Source organism: Pezoporus occidentalis, unplaced genomic scaffold (genome assembly GCF_034315485.1).
Source record: "Pezoporus occidentalis ecotype Australia unplaced genomic scaffold, CSIRO_AGI_Poc_V1 ctg7, whole genome shotgun sequence".
Classification (NCBI taxonomy): Eukaryota; Metazoa; Chordata; class Aves; order Psittaciformes; family Psittacidae; genus Pezoporus; species Pezoporus occidentalis.
This window is the reverse complement of record NW_026916052.1, coordinates 4,459,218-4,481,428: the sequence shown is the minus strand read 5'-3', so window position 1 is coordinate 4,481,428 and position 22,211 is coordinate 4,459,218. Positions and strand designations below refer to the sequence as shown.

General features: G+C 41.7%; 1 protein-coding gene across 4 annotated transcripts in view; it reads right to left on the bottom strand.

The window, feature by feature from the left end:
* RPS6KA2 (ribosomal protein S6 kinase A2) overlaps positions 1-16,676 on the bottom strand; it is a 296,460-nt gene extending 279,784 nt beyond the window's left edge. Inside the window, exons 1-2 of one of the 4 annotated variants that reach the window (XM_062641931.1) lie at positions 6,860-7,268; positions 3,780-3,824 (exon numbers count right to left, since the gene is read on the bottom strand). In XM_062641931.1, coding sequence (XP_062497915.1) covers positions 3,780-3,824; positions 6,860-6,922 — 108 coding nt within the window. In that variant the 5' untranslated portion in view covers positions 6,923-7,268. Of the gene's footprint in view, positions 1-3,779; positions 3,825-6,859; positions 7,269-16,457 lie in introns of those variants that run through there. The other 3 variants (XM_062641935.1, XM_062641934.1, XM_062641936.1) reach the window with 3 other exon arrangements.
* Between the last annotated feature and the right edge of the window lie 5,535 nt (positions 16,677-22,211).

The following is a 22,211-nucleotide window of genomic DNA, read 5'->3' as shown; positions in this document are numbered from 1 at the left end:
ACAAATTGATGAAACATTGACTAGACAAGCAGGAAATGGAATGGATCAAAAACTGAACTACCATGCAGGGTTGTAATTAGCAGAAAGTCCAGCTGGAGGCCAGTCACTAGTGGCATAACCCGGGGGTCAATACCAGGTCCAGTACTGTTTGACAACTTCATTAATGATTTCAATGACCAGACAGTACACTCTGCAAGTTCATAGATCTTTTACAAAACAGGGGGCAGTAGCTGATACACCAGGCAGTTGGGTTAATGGGCCAACAGGATTATCCTTAAGTTCAGCAAAGGAAAACACAAGGTCCTGGCACCTAGGGAAGAAAAATCCTATGCACTGCTACGGGCAAGGGCCCATACAGCTGGAAGTCATCTTTGCATGTAAGGACCTCAGGGTCCTGATGGATGAGTTGAACATGAGCCAGCAATGGATCCTTCGGGCAAAGAAAGTTGCCTGGGCTGTATTACAAAAGGTATTGCCAGCAGGTCAAGGGAGGTAATCCTTACCTTCTACTCAGTACTGCCAAGACATCTGGAGTGGTATCCTATTTGAGGCTCCCCAGTTCACGAGACATGAACATACCGGAGTGACTCAGTGAAGGTGGACCATCACAAAATAAGATCAAGGGATGAGATGATGTGACCTGAAAGGGAAGTCTGAGGAAGGGGAGCTGTTCCCCCTAGAGAACACAATGCAGGGGGTAAGGAAAGAATGGAGGGTGGATCTTATTAACATGTATAAATCCCTGAAAGGAGGAAGTAATGATGACAGAGCCAGACTCTTCTCAGTGGTATCATCCAGTGAAGGGACAAGCTGCAGTGGTAGAGCCTGCAATGCGTGTGGCTACACACAGGGCATCCACCACCTTCGCTCCCTCCAATTTTATTACTCACATTTGCGCAAGCATACAGAGTATCAGCAGAAGTTACATGTGCCTTTGGGAAGTTTGTACAAGAGTTAACAGTAACCATAGGTCCTGCTGTTTTCGGTTTTGCCGTGCTCTTTTTCATGGAGAAAAACTTGAGAATTTATCCAGTTCTGCTTCTGGCAGGATATGAACATTTCCACTGCACCTCCCCTGTTCTTTCACAAAAAAAAAAACAAACCCATACAAGCTTTCAATTAGAGCATCAATTCCCTTGAAAGGGTAAAACAGCTCAAAGCAATGTTGCCATCCGACTTCTGAATGCTGTAGTTTCAAAGTGCTGTGTGTTGTATTACACATATGCTCACTAGATTATAAAGATGTGACAGAATTTTGTTGCCAACTACACCTTCAAAGAGGATTTAGATAGCATGTCAATGCTTAACTCTGACCTAGACCAGACCACAAGGCACATCACCTTTTGAGCCTCTAATGATCACAGATGGTCAAACTTTCTCTATATCAAAAATTCCACTTGGCCAAAAAAATCACTTTATGGAAAAACTGCATCCAACAAGTCTAAGCACAGACTCCTGGAGGAGTTTGAAGTTCTTTAAAGGAAATTCTCATCAGCTAACCTGGTTGCCTTTGTGGTAGGACAAACAGGGTCCATAGCTTTCAGAGGACCTCCTAGGGGAACACCCTGATGATCTCAATCCTGATTATTGTAGGTAAAAAAATCCAGGGCAGAGCCCTAGGACACATACTACTCTAGGATCAAGAGGTGCCTCAGAAAATGCTTGCTGTATCCAATAATCCTGCTAATTTACAGTCCCGAGACATTTAAAGCTGTCCAACAGCAAGATCAGACCTCAGGAAAATGAGCAGCACTGTCTTCATAATGCATTCTGCCACCATCTCATTTGTTCATATTATACACAGGGTGGGAGAAAAAGCAGGAGGCCAACATAGCCTAAAGTGTGTTATTTACAAGAACACCCTTTAAGCAAACACGATTCATTGAATTACATGATTTTAATTCATCCCTTAAATCATGCTTTAATGTTTCCTGGAGAAGAGTGGCTTTGGCACAGTACAGCTATCAGTAAGAAAGTCACCAGAACAGTGTAGTCTTTCCTACAGTACCTCTACAGTAAGATGCAAGCTTCATAGGAAGAGAACAGGCTTACAGACTAAGCCAGTAAAGGGCTGAAGTAACATGACAGCAGCAGAGCATCGGTGAAAACAGTCACAGCTTTTCATATTTTATTTTTCTGTAGTACTGCATAATGAAGGAACATAGAAGTTAAGTGAAGGGTGAGGGTATTTCTACATTGAACAGTGCTATTTCAGTCAATCTGTTAGCAGTCACTGCGTACGTGTTTTATAATGCACAAGTGTAGCAGGCTTTTCAATCAGACATAAGTATAGCCTTCCACTTAGCAGACAGACACTGCAATTGACTAGCTGAGGCAGGAGTAGATAGACACACAGCAAGATAAACTCAATTACAGACATCAAATTGCAAAATGAAACACTGACAGCAGTAAACACATCAGAAAGTGAGAGAACACAGGACTGAGGTTTCTATATAAATAGCCATTACACGTCATTTCTTTCTGCCAAATTTAAAACTTAAGAATTCTAAGATGCATCCCTAATGAAAATTAATTTGGTTTAAATTCAGTTAGGAAATGTCTTTCTTCTAAAAAAAAAAAAAAAAAAAAAAAAAAAAGTAGTCCTTCTAAAACCCAAATCTGCAAGCCAGAAATTTAATCTCCAGCTATATCCTCAAAGATCATGTGGTGTGCCCAGTTACCTGCACTTAATTTCAGACAAAGTTTCTTTGAAGAGTAATTCAGCACTCTCAAGAAACAGGAAAGGGAAAAGTTACATTTGGAAGGTACAGCCATTTCACAGAGCTCAAAAAACTAAAATACTTTTTCCTCCTTTCTATCATTATGGAAGTTAAAACTATTCCTTCAACACAGCAGAAAGCCACAAAAGCATACCTTTGCACCAGAAACCAAACATCACAAAGGTAAGTTTGATATTTAAAGGAGGAAGTGACGCTGGGAAGCTTAGCATGTTCAGCTGTCGCTATTTAGGTGTCTTTACAGCATCCCTTCAATTGTGAAGAAATTCAGTTTTCTTCATTTTGAGAAATACCTAACAAGCTTCCAAGCACACCTTGGTTTACACAAGCCAGCAGCATTTTGTACTAACAGCTGGGACAAACGGCAATCAGTTTTGCAGCCAAGCCTTGCCCTCAGCTGATCATAATCATGAATGTTGGTTTGTTCTCACCTTCTTTGTACCTTCATACCACCTTCTCTTTTTTTCTATTTGACATTTATATACCTTGAGGCAAGACTTGTTTTTTCTGTAGGTTTAGGGGGTTGTTTGAGGTTTTTTTTGTTTTTTTTTTTTTTCACTAACACAGTAGTAAAATACTACAGTACTAAAAGAAATAAATTAACTTGAAGGAAAGAGTTGGCTCAGTCTTGCTTTGGGTGAACAGCCAGGCTAGTGGACAAACAAGCATGAATTCCATTTAATAGTATTTGGAATTAATTCATCAAGCACAATACACAAGCATTGCTTTGATGACAGCTACTCTTTAAGGTTATTACAAGATCTTCCCTGCAGAAAAGAGCATAAATCTCAAGTTCAGTCTTGGAAAGAGCACAAGGATAATATCTTTAAAATAAAATTCTCTAACCTCTAGTTGAACAAGTCTGTTTTTTTTTTTTCACTTGACTTTTCAATAAGGGACCAAAAATGGGCTGGTTTTGCATCTCTGAGGCTAGCAGCATGTGGAGAAGTACCACTTGAGACATTTCATTTCCATGAAGGCAGAAGACTATATTATGGTAATTCCTTAACTTTTGTGTGATCTATGAATAAACAGATTTACCTCTTTTACAGGTTCTTCATCCGCAGCAGCATCTTCTACCACAGGCTAGTAAGCAGAAAGGAAAAAAGACTCATAAGTATGGTACTGAGAAAGACAATTCTAAGCCAAATTCTAGCACAAAATACAGTCAGTTTACTTTTAATCAGTAAAGTCACTTCAAATTCATACTGCTGTAGGAAGCATGTTCAATTCTTCATGCTCAGGACAGGCAGATTAACCTTTGAATCCATGAGAACATGCTTTCTCCAAGATACATAAAATGCCAAGAGATATAGGAGAAAAGAGCACACTTACACTACTAAAGTTGCTGATGAATAGTCGAAACCATATTTGTCATAACAATTGCAAAAGAATGAAGCACTAAAGGAGATTATTCATGAACAAACTAGAGAACTGAAATGGTATTTCTTGGTGAAGAAATAGAACATATACATAAATAGGAACAAATTTTCTAACCACTGAATTCCCATTTAAAAATTGTCATTTAATGGGTACTCAGATGAAATCTATTACATGATGAACCCTTTGGAAAAAGGTAGAGACCCTAGAGACTGATCACACAGCTCTTCCTCAGCAAAATATTCCCAAGGATGTAATTCACTACCCCACCCATCCAGTTTGAGAGGGATCAATAACTCTGCCTACCCACAAAGAAATTCTAGACCCAGCAATTATCCCCGTTTTCTTGCTTACTTGTCAGACACAATTAATGACCTTCAGAATCAACAGGTGACAAGCAGGATTTTGCTCCAGTTTTCCTTTATACAAATATAACATAGAGTATGGTCTCAATGCACTCTTCCTTATCAAGAGATTGATTTACTATAAATGCTGTCTTTAATATCTGCAAGTCATTCACTTGAGTCATGCACAGGCACTCATAAATGCCTCTATTTTAAAAGAGTTTTCTGGCATTAAGAAAGGGGAGAAAGAGGTCCATATGCATAAAAGAAAGAAACTGTCTCCCTCCTTGCCTACTAACTGTGAAGAGCTTTCGTGAAAAAGAGCAACTTGTAGACAACCACGAAAACATTGTATCCCACACAGATTCAGAGCCTGTGGCGGCTCCCCCAGCTCAGCCCAATCATTACTGTTGGAGCTGCACTCAGCTCATTAAAGAATAAATGTCATTGCTGTTTGCAAAGACTGGTCTTCATGGACAATAGCCCACAGCAGACAATTTTAATTTCTATGTACCTTAATTGGATTTGAGCAAACAGTACTTTAGGAATTATATTGTGATTTAAAGGGGCCATAAGCTATAGCGTATCTTTGATGTGCTCTGTTGTTCTCATCTAAATAGCAGAAAGCTTGTGCCTGTAACTCCTTAGCCCTCAAAACTGTTCATAAGCAAAACCTCAGAAAGAATGATGCAACAGTGCAGCTCATAGCTATTGTATTCTTTAAAGCAGGAAATGCAAACAAAGCCACCAAATCCCACAAAACCAGGCATCTGATTAACTAGCATTGTAAGGGGTCAGTTACACTTGGTAAGGAGACCCACATAGTTTTTTTTCTGGAAAAAAGTCTAAATAGTCTCTACTGACAAAACAGGTGACAACAGAAAGCCACTGTCCCAAGCAATGGACATCAGGCTTTGATGCAGGAGCTTACCCTATGATCTAGGGAAGTTTTCCCAGGAGTAAATGGCAGAAAAATAAAAAAAAAAAAAAAAAAAAATCTGAGCAGTGACTGAAGTGTGTTCTGCCTGGGGCAGAAATTAAAAAAACAACAAACTGGAAACACAAAACAAATTGATTTTAGGAGGAAGGGAAGGAGGAAGGAAAAGAACAAGACTTTGAATACTGTGGTCAATGGTAAGGCAGACCTGGGTGTAGAAAAGCATGGTTTTCATGATGTTCAGCAGAAAACTGTTCACCATAAGTATAGCTATACAAGTCTTCTCACTGGCAAAGTGACTTAATCAGGTGTCAGTCAATTTCTTAAACAAGATGAGGAACAGTATGCTGTTTCCCAGACATAACCTATTTGTGAGCACCCAGATTCCTTGCCTCACACAAAGTGGAAAAAGTGGCAGAACTCAGGAGTGAATTACATTATGTAAACCCCTGAAGCTTGTTCTTAACCTAGGGTCTCCAGAATGAGCTATGTTGGTATAATACATTACAGCATCATTTCTGCTGTATTGTTTAAATACAAGCACTCTGTACGAAATCTGTTCCACAGTTCAGCAACTCCTCTTTTGAGACAAGTGGTTTGTGCTCTCTGTAACCTGGCTGGTTAAGTTACACTCCCCTCTGTCCCTCTCCCCAAAACCCTATTACGGTACTCTGACTAAAGATCCAGGGCAAGGGGCAGTGTTAAAACAGAAGCCCCCACACCTCACAAGTTTCTCATCTGTTTCTATTGCCTGATACAAATTTGTATCTGTGCTGGAAACATACCTGAAATACTTTGCTTTTATTGCACTACTCCAGAGCCCCCAAAATACTCAAGAATCCACTCTGCCCATTACTACGCAAAACAGATACCTTTCTTGACAGAAGACAATCTTAAATTGCAGGTAGTGAAAACTCCAGAAGACAAATCGTGAGCGTGATATAACACAACAGCTAGCTAATTACCACAGCATTGTGGTTCCAAGTACAATCCTGGAAGCGCAGTCTTGTATTTAGAGGTAATGGACAAGGGTCTGGCTTGAATTTTGTGCTGATACTAAAACAAACACAGGCAGCTCAGAAATCAAGGCAGAATTGAGGATCACGGACCTATCCTAGCCTTAACTTGAACGTGAATTCAAGGGTTATTCAGCCTGTTCTGCCCGTTTCCATCGGTTTTACACGCTCCTTCCCCTGCAGCCTCCCCACATCGCCAGAGTGCGTTCCGATCGAAGCTCAGTGGAGGAGCGGCCAGAGGGAAGCCGCACCGGACACCCCGCTCCCCGCTCCAGTGCGGGGCAACAGGTTTCCGAGCCGAGCTCGGGGGCGCCCTCGGCAAGGGATGCTCATCACGCTCCACTTCGCGGGGCTTAGGGCAGCACCGAGAGGGCTCCCTCGACGAGAAGGAGGGCCGGCAGCACAGCTGAGCCAGCCCGCGCCCCCCGCCGCCACCATCCTCACCTCCGTCTCCATGGGCTCCACCTCTATCCCTTTCCATAGCTCCAGTAAGTGGGCGATCGGCATGCTGGGCGACGTCTGCCAGAAGCCGGGATCTAGCAGAAGGAAAGCGCGGCTGCTGCCGAGGGAAGTGGAGGGACAGGAGCGGTGAGGCGTCAGCCGGCGCTGGGACACCCGCAGGAGCGCGGCCCGGGACACTCCGCTCGCTCTGCAATATGGCTCCGAGCTGCCCGCCGCCGCGCCCCGGGGAGCCCACGGGCGGGGCCGCTCCGCAGCAGCGGAGGCAGGGCAAGGCGATGGCAGCCTCTCGGCAGCCCGCGGCGCGCACCCGCCGTCCCGTCTCGTCCCTGTCCGCCGCCGCGGCCGCTCTGGAACGCTTTGCGGCGAAGGGGGAAAGTTGAGCCCGAGGATGCAGCGGCGGCGGGCGCTGCTATGGCAACGGTTGCGTGGGGAGGGGGGGGGGGGGGGGGCTGCTCCCCGGGGTACCAGAGGGGAAGGGGGCACGGATGCAGCATGGAAGAGAAAAATCAAGTAATTAGAGCGGCATTTTTTCCCCCACAATTCAAATCCTTGATAACTGGATAGGGAGTGCAGCTAACAGGAGGATAGCTGAAGTTTAACTAGCCTGATTTCATTCCCATCTTAAGAAGAATTCCCTAATCACCTACTTTCTTTTTTTTTTTTTTTTTTACTATGAAGCCTGTAGTAAAGCCTGTCTATTCAGATGCCATTTCCTTCTCCTTCAGCTCTCACAGCCTGTTACAACCTTCCTGTAACAGATGTGACATTGCATCAGACACCCAGCTGCAGACACTGATTTACGGAGATGTTGACTTAGGTTCTCCTCAAATTGAGGTTTAAACATGCATGTTATGTTTCTCAGGCAACTTTATTATCATGAAAGATGTTTATCACCAAAGGTGTTACAGCTAAACAAGTCACTGCTCTTCAAAGAGCTATTTCAGAAAAGTCAACATGAAAAGTGTATCTTTTTTTCTTCCGTTCCATGCTCAAAAAGTCAGTTTATTTCTGTAGCACAGGAATTTGTGCAAGAAGAACTCTTTTGCCAGTCTACAAAAGAATATTTGAGTAGTGTTCCTCCTCTGGTACCATTTCAGCTCCCTCAAACCCTATTTAACATGAATAAACTGCCTGCTAAATGCCAAGCAAGATTAGGAGAGAGAGCATCAAATTCACTGACCATAATAAAGAAAAACAATCAGAAGCCAACAAGAGCCATAGAGCTGTGCATACAGATACTGACGCAAGAACTCTTTTACATACTTTTACTTCTGTGGCAGAATATGAACACTTATCTGACATCTGCATCAACACTGAACTAACAACTTGTAACACCAATTATGCAGTTTCATCTGCTTTACAGATTGAGCAATTAAAGATCTAGATTACTGGCTTTATTCAGTGCTCACAGAAGAAAAGTGTGGTGGGAGTGAAGTCAGTCACATGACAGACACATACCTGGAATCAAAAGCTACAGTTACCTGGCTGCTGTATATCCCCTGGCTTTCATGTTTTGCCCTGCTTCCTCCCCAGCAACACGGGAGGCGAGCATACTTACAGCCTTTAACCTGACATGCAGGCTGTCCTGAACAGCCCTGTAGTGTCAACAGCTGGGAGGCCAGAGCTAAAAATCAGGCACACATTCAGAGCACACCACCTTTGCTTTACAAAAAGCAGAGATCTTCATCAGACACATGTTCCCAGGGTAGATATATGAAGACTGTACATGAATATCTCATGTGTAATGAACTTTAAAAACTGTGTTTAGCTTAGGTTTGCAGGATTGCCTTTGGAACACAAAGCTTGGATGTCACAGGCTGAGAGCAACAGCAGGGAATTGGGCAAGTGGGACATGTCCAGGTAATCCTAAGGGAGGCAAATTAAGTTAGGAAGTTTGGGATCACTGCATGTGCAGACAAGTTATAACACATTTGCATGCAGATCTAATGTTTAAGAATTTGAGACATGCAGTTACATGCTTAAGTATTAATCTATTACCAAACTGGGATACCAAAACCCCAAAATGTATTTCCAGATTTGTTTGGTCAGTTTAAACATGCATAAGGTAGAAACAAAGAGAAAGCCAAGTGATAAAAATCTATTATCATATATATCTCCTTTACAAGCATAATGCCTGTATCCTGCAGTAGACTCACTGCACTCAGTACCAGGATATGAATTGGACCTAAATTAAGTGTTCAAGTTTCAGAGTAATCAAAGCATGTATTTCATAATCCATTCCTTATCCCTACCTAAAGCAAAGCAAAATTTCAACCTCAGCTGAAAAGAAACTCAGTTGATGTAGGTTTGTCGCTTCTTTCCCCTTGCTTTGCTGCATTTACTCAGAACACCACCACTAAACTCTGGAAGTATGTTTGACTGGAGAATTTTCAAGAACAGCCTGTCTATTAATAAGGATACTGATTTTCTTCTTAATTATTTAAGTATTATGCTAGACTCTTCATTTGTGAGGAAAAGCATCTTTAGATGTCCACAAGCTCCAGTAAGTATTCAGCAAACTAATTTTGCTCATATTAGAAATGGGCATACTTAATTACAAGAATTTGAAACTAAAAATTGTTTCTAGCACTATATGATTAATCATGTCACTACAATGTGATCAGCCATTTTCATTCTAGTAACATCTAATGGACAACCAGGACTGATAGTCTTTTGTATGAACACAGTAGCAGAAAAATCCATGCTTCCCTCCCCAAATCTCCTCATGATCCACTTACAAAGACATTGTATCAGAAAAGTGACTAGATATAACAAAACTTGGAATAATGCACTTCTAAAAATACCACATTAGGAGTGGGATAAAGAAATATAAGGGAAAGAAGGGAAGGCATACATGGAATATAGAGAGCAAATGGAAGTTCAAAGCAATTTGCCTCTGACAACACACTAGAAGTCTAGTCAGAACAGGAAATAGTTATGGATTTTGTTTTCCTAATTAAAGATTAAGAAAGAAAACATTCACAGTTCAGCAGAAGTAATATTTGCAAATATGCTAGCTAGGACAAGAACTGCAAGATTAGTTCAACTTGCTTCAAGAGTGTAAAAGCATTTTTATCTCCTGTGTAACAAAGCATTGGACTACTTACATTGTGATTTTTAACCTATTTTTACCTGTCTCTTGAGTACTAGCTAATGACAGCTGCCACATGCAGAGTGGGGGATTAAACACATCAATACACTGCTGTGTTATCATAAACTCCTACACTGTCAGGAGATTCATAAGTAAGAAGAAAATTTCTGAAGAGCACTGTCTATAAATTGTATTAAGATACTTCAATAACTTTCACCACTGCTTTGTGAAAAATGAAAGTACTATTTCCCATTTGATGCACAGAAGGGAAAAGGTGCAAAGACATGTCAGTATCTCAACACGCTTCGAGGTTCATGACTTCAGTGTTAGGTTTAACTTAATAACCTTGTGACAAAACTCATGAATTCATCTGCACACAACTTCACTCAAGGCTTGAGCTAGACAACATTTTCTGCCAGGATCTGTGCATGTACTACTGACACAGCAGCCAGCAAAAAATCCTCTTCAAGGGCATTCCCAAGGTTCTCCTCCACATTTAAATCCTTCTTCATGTTTGCCACAGTGTAAACATCACCTGTTGTTAAGCTGGCCTCACCGGCACTGTCTGCCTAACTTCGTTTCTTTCTCTGCTTTACATTTCAATCAGGTCTTCACCCAAGTAAAGCCCCTTCTCCTGTACGTAGCTTTTTAGGTCAAGGCTGATACCTGCCTGTTCAGCTGCAGCACCATGCCAGCAAAAGTTAGATTTTGGTATTCAGCATCTCCCAGGCACACAACAGCTACAGGGAACATTTTCTGAAATGACAGATTACTTCAAGTCCCAGCACTGAAAAAGGGTCGGGCCTCTGAAGTGTCAATACCGCTGTAGAAGGGTGTGCTTGTGTGGGAAATTGTTTGGGGCAAAGTAGTAACACTCCCCTGTCCCTTTCAGACATTGCACTAGAGAAAAATCCACACATTTGAGTTCATCACCTATCTGGCACTGTTTTGGCTGCCAAAGGGCTCCTGGAAAGCCTTGAATGCTCAGCTGCAAGATGCCCAACCACTGATCATCCTCTAATCTCCAAAGCAATCAGACTGCACAACGGAATTCATGCTGCAGTTTCCCCAAAGGTTGCCTAGGATAAGAACAAATAGGAGCAGAGCATTAGCAGCATTTCCTGCAGATTACTTTTGTCTCCTGAGGCATGAAAAAAAGAGTTCCCTTTGGTCCTTTCCAGTAAGCCCGGCTACATACTGCAGCTAAAAAGGATGGACCTTCTGAGGGAGAAAGAACTCTGCCCTGTAGCACATATACACAGATTTCAAGCAAGCAGCCAACTTTTTATCCTCCTCATTCTGTAGGATATTTCTACCTATGGAATATGCACATGTATTGTCCTTTCCAACACACAGGCACAGATCTGGGAGGAATGCAGAAAGACCGAGGCACACTTAAAAATACTTCAGTTAATAGTAAACAATTGGCATAAACTGGAAGAAAACAGTGTAGAAGACCTGCTAAAGGATTGCCCATCCCCTGTGATGACGACAACATTTTTGTCAGTGCACAGTGGAAGGTAGTAATGCATATGCAGACCAGGCACAGTCTCAACAGCAAGGGGGGATGCAGAGACATGCCAGTGATCATGTTAGATTCATGTAGTCCACTAGTATATGTAGATCCATCAATAGCCTATGTAGTTTACCTTAAAATGCAGCCTTCTGTCAGGGAAGTAGAAAGCAAGACCATAGTCCCATATTAGCCTCGATCTGTCGTTACACCATCCCAACTATGGAATAAGTACGCTGTGCATGACTAGTTTTCTATAATCTGTGCCATCAAGCCTGTATTAGATGGATGAAATCTGTAGTGGATGGGTCAACACCAAATGCTAGAGCTACTGAAAGTAGGGCATGCTTTAAATGGCACAGGAACCATATATCATCCTTTGATTGAAGGAAGTCAGTTGCCTATGCGTTTTTTGGTTTCATGCCAAAGTTACCAAAAGCTACCCTTCTAGATTGAAAGCAAGCAAACAAAATCCCCCACGCTACTTTTTCTTCCCAAGAGCAGATGTTGAAATGCTTTAGGCTCATTACTAAAACAAGATGACTACATTTCCTCAGCAAAAGCTGTCATTGTTCAGTGCTTCAGCATTAACTACTTCAAGTTCAGCACATGGATGTTCCCCGTCATTTCTGCAGAACATAGAAGCATAAAACACCTACACATTGCTAAGTGTGCAAGGCACAGGGGAAAGGTTGCTTACTCCAATATAATAGGTGTTCCTAGTGCTGCTAAAGCAATTTGCTATTTAGCTGTGAAGTACATGGTCATCCCTGAGAAACACAAAAGGAAACAGTGGCAGATAAAATAAGGCATATAGTATCAAAGCGGCTCAAAGCGGCATGCATCTGTCCACTGCAAAGCCCATAGCTTAACATTTTCAAATTAAAATATGTCTGCTGAAATGCAAGCTATTCAACATCAGAGAGAAGGTCAGCTTAGTTCTTAACCTTTGCAATGCTCTGGCTTCCCCATCTGTATTCAATGAGAAAGTTCTAGACTGAATATTAAAATCCATGCTTCAAGAACAGCAATGGTAACTAGGCTCCTTCAGTTTAAAGGGTGCAACAGAATAGTATTACCAACCAGCCTGGTGCCTCTGCGGAACACAGATGAAGGCTGATGGCCGCTGTAGAAAAAGGAACAATTTTCACATTAATCCTTATTAATTATCTGTTTTAGGGCTGCAGGTACTTGACACATCCTACATTAACGACGCAGCAATGTTAAGAACTGATTAAATACTGTAAGAATTACCTTAGAAAACAGAAAACTTAAGTCAGATATCTATATTAGACCAACCTCTTTCAGCATAGGCATGGCTTACTTGATATTCCCAATAGGGCTAAGAAGCTAGAACAGCAGGTGCCCCACTGCATTTCTGCACTGTGCCGTCAGTTTAGTTGAGGTATAATGCTGGACCTGGCTTCATAGTCTGTGCACCTTGTGGCTTGTGAACCAGTGCAGAAGACAGAAAGCAGCACCATGTAGCATCACATGGCATTAGCCAAACTCTGTCTAAGATGCAGGTTAACATAACCCTAACCCACTTGAAGGCCACCTACACTACACCAGATGGTGACTGCTTTCTCAGTTTGGCTGTCTGCATCATATTTGCACTGGTGGACCTGCACAGCTGGAAATCCTGAGCTGATTCACTGCCAGTTTGCCCAACATCCAAAGCATGTTAACCTCCTTGCCGTGTGAGACATTAACCACCTGCAGAGCTGAGTTGCCAAACACAGGGTAGTTTTGCTAGCTACCTCCTGCACCTAACAATAAATTAAGGGACTCTTGTGGCAAAGATGCTGACTTTCAGAAGCATTCAGCCAAGTGATCCTACACAGCAGTCACCTGTGCAAGCTACTGGGGTATTCCCCATTTGCGTAGTAACTACTCATTACACTAAAAACACCAGTTAAACACCTTTAATAAAAATCAGCTATGGTGAAAAATTTCCTTCTGCATAAGGCTACAGTAAAATTTGTGACTTCATGTTTTAATCTCACAAGCAAAGAAGAGACTATGTTTTCACCTAAATACATTGCATAACTTGTCAAGGACCAGCTCACAAAGCAGTAGGGCAGAGACCCCAAGGACACACCAAGGATAAGAATCTTCACCCAGTTACTATTGCAGCAGTGCTTGGCTGAGCAAAGGAGCTCCTGTTTGCACACTGCAGCCAGCCACTTCTGACAGGTGGGAGGGCTGAACATCACAGCTCAAGTCAGGCTGGATCAGGGCTTCTGAGGGGCTGCAGCACAGCTTGAACACTTACTGCAGCCAGTAACTGCACTGGGAAGGGAAGAGAGGGACAGTCACATCACCCTCAATTTGGGGTCAGGAAGACTGGTTTGGAAGCAGTAGAGCAATTCAGGTTGTGGTGGGAGAGCCTTCGATCTAGGGACTCCCTTTGCTTATTTCCACTTCATTCCTTCCACACTCACTGTGCCCAGAGACACTACCAATACCCTCCCACTTCAAGAGTCAATGGAAACCTCAGGCTCGTCCCCTCAATGCCATAGCCGTGGGGCACACTGCAAGGCCCACAGGGCACAATGGAGAAAGACAACAGCTTCAACCTGTCCCCTTCAGCTACTCAAACTTTATTAAAGGAGCAGGAATAGCTCCATGAAGAAAGAAAGCCAAGATCAATTTTTGGCAGAAACACCAACAAGATAGCACAGCAACAAGTCTGCATCTCACAAGTGTGGAAGTGACTGTACTGAAACAGGAGAACATCTGTCCCATTCCAACATACACAGAGGGAATTGAGCCCAGAAATAAGTTTAGGTCTTCATTAACATTCACTGATGGAACAGAGTACTCTTACACAGGTCACTGTTTCTGTCAGCAGTTACGTTTCGAATTACAAGGAAATTGTAATTTCATAACAAAGATATTAGTTCAGATACAGAACAGCATTATTCTGGTGACAGAACAGCATTATTCTGAACAACATTATTCTGGTGACAGAATGCTCAGTAGCTACATTTTTCATAAAGCAGCCTTAGGTCAGGAAGTAGACTAAGAAACATGGATAGCAGAGAAGATAAGATTGCCTAGAAAGATATGGAGAAATATCAGGAGACTGCAAGCAATACTTTGCAACACAAATCAACAGGGGTTACATTAATGGGACATAAGATTACATGCTGAGTCATAGAAATCCACATGGTAATTTACCTGGTAAGTATGACAGATCCTCTAGGTGACTGATGACAAGGGTACCAGTTCACTTTAGGGCATGCTTTCATGTAGATCCTGCTAAATATGTACTCCGCTTAAACACATCAAGATAAACAACTTCAGATTATAGTGTTCCTAAAACAAGATCCGTTTTTCTATCAACATTAGGGAAAGAAGCAAAGCATCAAGAAAAAGGACTAAGTGACACTTTAATACATCATGTTCTATTTGCTAAAGGCCCACTTTCTTATTAGTATATCTACTCAGACAAAAGAAACTTGTCCAGTCTTTAGCAGACAAGTTTCCTGCAACTGCAGTAATATTTGCAGAAACAGTGGACAAAAAAACCCACACCTATTCAAAAAATTCACATAGACCCCTTCTGGCTTTGGGAGAGTTGAAGCTGCTCTCTTGAGTGGATGGAAGGACCAGGACATCAGAGGGTTTTGTTGGTTTTCAGTCAGTAAATCATGATCTCACCCACCCAGAATGTGAGCAAATGCAGCACCAACTGAAGTCATAGTGACATACTTCAGCTTCACTAATCCTTCTTCAAGGGATCTAATCTACAGCCAGGAACGCAACGAAGTCTGTTCAAAGCAAGCTGCAACAATCCTCTATCATTACAGAAGCTTTGCTACATAAAGTGTCTTTAGTTTCAAATGGAATTGTTGCCTCTCCAACAGAACATGTGACATTCAAATCAATAAAGACTGCAGAAAATAGTCATACAAAATAAATAGGAAATAGAGAATTTCTAACCCCCAAATTAATATTCAATATGATTTCTTCCACTTCAACCAGTTTGCATTTGGCTTTTTAAATATGACCTTAGCTTGAAGATGAGAAAGCAACCTAGAGTTGCTAAAGATTGCAGGTGTTATGTATCTAATTCTGGGGAAAAAACACACCCAACCTAAAATTAATTTAATTTCCTCAGTGTTCTGAATTTTAAACCACACAGAAGTAACAGTTTTGTAGCTGGCTTTTTTTTTTTTTTTGGCCCCAAGTATGTCACATGCTGTATTTTGATTCCTTTTCCCAAATGAATACCATAGTAGCTGCTTATTTTTACAGACAAGTATATGAGATGACTGAGGTACAGCCTTAAATGTGTGAACTCAAGAACTGAAAAATATTACGGGTGATGGTTGAAGGCTTTTTAGATTGCAGCCCAACCTGCATCTATCAACTGTGTGACTCCAGGAAGAACTCGCCCTTAGCACTCCATTTACTATTAGCAAAGGCAAGGGCACAGGGGAGAGCTGGGGACAGAAAATCATAGACCAGAGCTACAATCCTGTCATGTTGTGTGAGTGAAAAGAAAACCAGGCTATGCAGCACAGCTGTATACCACCCCCACATAGCTCACATTTCATATTTCTTTAGGGAAATAAAGCCCAAAGAACAACTAGATGGGCAAATTAAAACCGCATTGCCCAAGGAAGCATCACTTGCGCTGCCCACTGTCAGAGAGAGATGCCAGCTGCAATACAGCCACTCTCCAAAATAGGCATTACAGGTCAAGAAAGTGCTTTTCTCTACAATATCACTGAGAACAGTTAGATGCCCAAACCAGAATTCCTACCTACCAGCAGGACAGGAGCACACAAGACTGGGACAGTGGTACTCACAGGTGAGCCTGGCATGCCACACAGCCAGCCTCCCTCCCCACAGCACAACAGCAGGATAACACACATAGAAGTAGCAAGCCTGCCCATACAGAGCATACATTTTCCACACCATTTATCACTTTGTCAAGTTGAATAAGCCAGGCTCGTAGCACATACCTTCTGACCTCTAGATGCCTCTCTTCACCCACCTGAGAAGCAGTAAAGAAATAGGGCTGGCCAAAGCCGCTTTCCCACCTTCAGAACGCAAGGTGCAGCAGCTTTCAGAGTCCTCACCAATGATGTGCTTCAACATCCACCATAGAGGTGGCATTACTGCCACAGAGTACTACCTCCATACACAGAACTGGCAAAACCTACAGAAGAAACCACAGCCAGAGAAACTTATGGTATACCCAGCTTATGCTAATGTATAGCTCCTCATTAGTATAATAAGGGACACCTACCTGCACCTAGGCTCCAGGGGGAAAGGACAATATCTATGGTGTTTGAGCTGGGGGTGCTTTCTAGGCTGGAGTTTTCCAGAAACGGTTTCCTAGGAAGGTTAGAGCTGTTGCCTTCTTGCTGCATTAACAGTGCTCACCCTCTCACAGTGTTGCTTGCTGCAAGTCAGACACATGTCCTCCCTCTGAGCAAGGGCAGAGAGAGCTTGTAGGCAAAGAAACACAAAATGCAGGCACCCACAGAGTCTCAAATCTGAGCCATGGGGGTGTCAGTCAGATATGCACTAGCTCACTGCTAATTTGATTCAGATTAGTGTTAAATTATAGCAATAGTAATTTGCTGACAGCAACTATTGAGTGGAAAAGGGTGTAAACAGCATAAATCAAGGCTCGTAAAACAAACTCATGTTCTGAGCTACTGATTTCCTGGGTTTTCTCTTATCATCCATTTGCTATCTATATAATTTGAAGAGCTCTGGAACATGTATAGATTAATAAATTTATTCAATGTTCATCTGTTTTTCTTGGCTGTAAATAAAATTAAGCTTGCAGTAGAATTTTATATTTGGCTTCTGTCTGATGTCCCCTAAGTTATGATTTCCATGTTCTCCTTCAAGAGCCTTTTTATGTCACTAGCTCGCTTTTATATTTCTCAAAAAACAAAATAAAATCAAAGCATAATTTGTGAAGCAAGGCATGAAAAACACAAGCCTGCCAAGGCTGCTGTATGAGTACTGATCAATAAAAGCTTATATTGTGCTAGAAAAGAAACACAGTTTTTCTGCAAGTATAGCAGAATTTATTATCATAAATTACTTCTAAGGCCACTTCCAAGAAAATTTCAAGGCATTATGCACAGGTGACAAATGAGCCTGACCATCAGCTGGCCAAAGGCTTAAAAAAAGGAGATAAAAATTAGACCAGCATTGTAGCACTTCCATAGCAGTACTAAACCAGAGAATGCAGGGTAACGGTGACCAGAGGCAAACAAAAGGTCTTAGTTCTGTGCAAATGAGGCACAATTTTCCTTGCAAAGAGCAGAATTCTGCAAGAGCAGTTACACTTCTAGATTTCAAAACAAAGCTCCCTTGGCCTCATTACAGCCATTCAGACACACAGGGTATGTTGCAGGCTTTGAGATGCTGTTACCCTCTAGACCTGCAATTTGCTTTTCAAGCTTTTGCAAGCTTGTATAAAACCAAGGCCATAGCAGAAAGAACAAAAACAACAGGCTCAAGTTTAGCTAGATTGCGCAGAGTCCCAGCCAGTTAAAATCTGGAGCGGTGTGGTAAAAGCTCCTCACAGCCCTTCCATCTATCCTCAATAAACAGTAAAACAAAATGCAAGGGATAATTCCTCCCCCATTCCCCAACTTCTTTTAACAAATCCACACTCATGTTCTCCCAAAGGTCTAGTACTTCCCCAATCTAGCTTCATTATGTCTATCTGGGACTTCAGGGCTTAATTAACTCCCACACAGACTGATTGCCTTCAGCTAATGCTGGGAATTAAACACAAAAGTTCAGCTGTTCAGCTACCCTGGACCATCCATACCAATGTCCCTGGTAAGGACTTCAGGGCCTTTATGCTGCTGACAGAAGTCCTGTCACCTTACCGTAGGAACTCCACTCTCAACTCTCTTCCATAGGGAATATCCCTATGCCTTTTCCAGCAGTAGGCTGAACAGATCCCTTTTGCACACAGCTTTTGACTGCAGTGAGCTCCTACCTTCTGCCTTATAGGCTGCGCACATTAAACTGGCATCTTAAAGGATACCACATGAACCTTCATGCTTCCCGGCTGGCAGCCAGGCATGGGCTGTCTGATACCTCCTGTAACAAGTGCACAAGCCAAGGTCCATGGAACCTGTTTTTCAGTAAGATGCATTGAATCTCTTTCCATCCTTCCAATTATAAAGCATTTTCAAGTTTTCTGAAGGCAATTACCAAGTTCAGTGAAGGGGAACTGGATTCTAAACTATTTGCATTGCAGAGTGACATCCCTTCTAAGATTTATAAAAAAAAACAAACAACCCAGAGAAAGACAGAAAAATGATGTTTACCTGTAACAAAATATTTATGAAATAATGAGCCTCCAGATTAGTTGACACATACCTGTTACTGTACCTACAGTGCTTACTCTCAGCACTTTTTTACCCCATACCTCATTCTTTGATATGAAAATGTCTTCTAGGAAGTAAACAAAAAGAAGTGCATTGCAGGATTTGCCTTTCCTTTCCAGCACTGCAGATCTGCTGCCACCTCTTTGCCCTGGGGACACTTTAACCCATACTTCCTACCCTCCACACCCTGGTGAATGTCCTTGATTTTATTTCTGGGTGGAGAAACATCTCAGTCTTGCTGAAACAGTTGCCTATCCTTTCTTAAAACATCTGAAAATTCACCAAGTAGAGAAGAGGCAATTTGTATTTGGTGTCTCAGATATTTAGCAGATGGATAGAAGGCCTGAGACTCAGTCCTGTCAGCAAAGACTCTTGATCTTGTGCAAAGGGAAACAGCAAAGAGTTGATGCAATCCAAACCAGGCTGTTCTGCCAGCTGAGGGACTCATGAGTGGTGAGAAATATGGATCCTCTTGGACAAAAAAGGAGCTAAATGAAGGATCCCTACATCCCAAGCTAGTGTTAGCCCCTCATCTCAAACAAAGTGTCACCTCACAGGGTATTTCTTGGTATTTGTGTTACTTTTCTATGACATTTCTTCATGTCCCTCCATATATTTAAAAATACCTCATGAGGGTATTTTTACTTTTCAAAGTCATTGGAATCTCATGCTTCCACTCAGCATTAATTGAAGTATTTTTTTCACCTTTCTGCATCAGGGGTATTGCTCTGTCTCACATATCCTTGGACTTCCTACCAAAGTTGTCCCAGTTTAAGCCTTTGTTTAACTTTCCTAAGTAGTTTTCAGGCAGCACTATCACGGAATATTATTTTATGGTAAAAATAGGATTAGAACCTACCTATCTTGGCTTTGAAAATGAGCTTTAAGATTAAGTAAGTTCATAGGATCAGAGCATATTGCAACTAGAAGGCTGCAAAACGAGGTTAACTGCACAGAAGGCAAGCAGGAATTTCTGTCAAGTAAAGAAGGACTCTTGAATCCACTGTTCAACGCCAATCAATTAAATTGCTATGTAAGTCATCTTCGTCCAAGCCAGTGTTAATGTTCTAAGGATATGGGCTGGTTTTACACACACACACACAACTTTTCCTAGGCCCTTCCTAGTAGCATTAAGAAACAACAAAGGAAAATAATGCTTAGAGATCCTCAAAAGATTTCAAATTTAATTACTTGCATGAGGACTTTACCAACAGAACTTGAAACTGAGGGTCAGAAGTTCCTTTACCAGATGAGTTAGCATTCTCATTGTCAGCCAGAAATAAGCAAGGAAAATGCAGTTTTAATGACTTGTTTGACTTCATACAGACCCTAACATCACTGCAGGCAGAAAACCATGTAGATTTTTTTGGTTTTCCCTATAGAAACAAGTCTCTATTTTGCACAGATTCCTGAAAATGTTGCAATATATTAGTATAAATATTTTGTGTCATTACAGAAAAAAACACATTTGTTAAAACTCTGTCAACATTCTAGAGGGTTTTAAAACAGGAAAAGAGACTTGTGTGTGTCCCGGAGGGACTGTTCTGATGTATGAATCATTACTTCTAGAAATCTATTTGGATACAGATTCATAGTGTCTTAAAGATCTTGTTTTGATAATTGAATTTTGGCTTGGAAAAGAAGCGCTACTAATGCAATGAAAAACTCATGTTCTGCTTCCTTTCCATTGCACCTGATATTCTGTGACAATCATTGTAAAAGCAGGAAGCCTTGTGTCCTTGCTGAGACTCTTCGAGACTTACACTTTTGCCAAGATAGTCACTAGCCCTTCTGGGTAACCTCCTGCATATGATGCCACCATGAAGAATACAGGTGTCCTCAGGGATCACCTGTACAACCTGGTCTACCTGAAACTAGCTTCATTTCTCATATTTAAGAGTGGAGAAAAAGAAGACAAAGCTCTCTAGCAAACCAGTTTATGTAGTGAACAAATAACTTTAGCTTTGGGGCTGAACAGAACTGGTCACGCACTTCCATAAAACCAAATGTGGCATTACATTAACAAATACTTCATGCTGACAACTAGTATCTGCTACATATATAATTTCTAGCCCATAAACATATAGAAGACAATGTCAAAGGGACCAGTATTATTTTTCAGATGGTATAAACCCAATTACAAAATTACTGGACGCATTTTGTTCTGTTGTAGTTGCATAGACACATGGAGAGTGAAATCCAACCCTCTTCCTTTTGCAAAGGAACTAGTTTTTCAGAAACTGATTTTGTCTCATTTCCCCAGAGCTCCTTAAAAAGTGTTCCACTTAATGGGTTTGTTTTGTTTGCTTGTTTGTTTGTTCTTATTTTTACTGGGGATGGTTATTTGGGATATACATAGATGGAAATTAGGCAAAGAATGAGAATTAAAAAGAGTTCAATATTACCCACAGCCACTATAAGTCTGGAACCTACTTTGTGCTGGGTATTCCTATCTTTCTGTCTCTTCTGCTCTCATTGCCTCCCTTATGATTGCTACTTTGACAATTGACCTACAGTTAATTATAAGTAAATATTATTTTACAATGGTTTCCACAACAATTCTGCAATGCTTAATATTCAGATACATGTTCTTAGGCACCATGTCCTGGTTATTGGTTATTAAGTATCTCTAATTTATCCTCTGATTTTAACATCATAATGATGGCTGACCTCTGTACTGTCTAATGTGGGAAAAGTTATTGTCATGGGTTCAGCAGTAGCAGTCATTTTTCCCCTTCTTGGTAGCTGGTGCAGTGCAGTGTTTTGACTTTTGGCCTGGGAACAGAGCTGATAGCGATGTTTTGGTTTGGCCAAGGACTTTGTGAGCCTCATGCTCTGCCAGGGAGGAGGGGAAGCCAGGAGGAAGCAGAGACAGGACACCTGACCCAAACTGACCAAAGAGGTATTCCATACCACAGCACGTCATGCCCAGGGTGTAACTGGGAGTTAGCCGGAAGGACTGGGGGACGGCAGGGTTGGAGGAGGTATCAGTCAGAGCTTGGTCGGGCTTGGGGGGCGAGTTATCAGTCAGCTGGTGGTGAGGTGTTGTATTCTCTTCCCTTGTTATTTCCTTTATTATCATTGGTGGTAGCAGTAGTGATTTGTGTTATACCTTAGTTACTAAACTGTTCTTATCTCAACCCGTGGGAGTTGCATTCTTTTCGATTCTCCTCTCCGTCCCTCCGGGAGCAGGGGGAGGGCAAGAAAGGGGGGGAAGTGAGCGAACGAGTTACCTGACTGGGTTTAAACCACGACAGTTATATTTACTGTAGCTACTTTAATAGAGAATATAATTTCAGAATATAATTTCAGCTTTTGAATTGCTCATAAAAAGTAGTTTTATCTTAG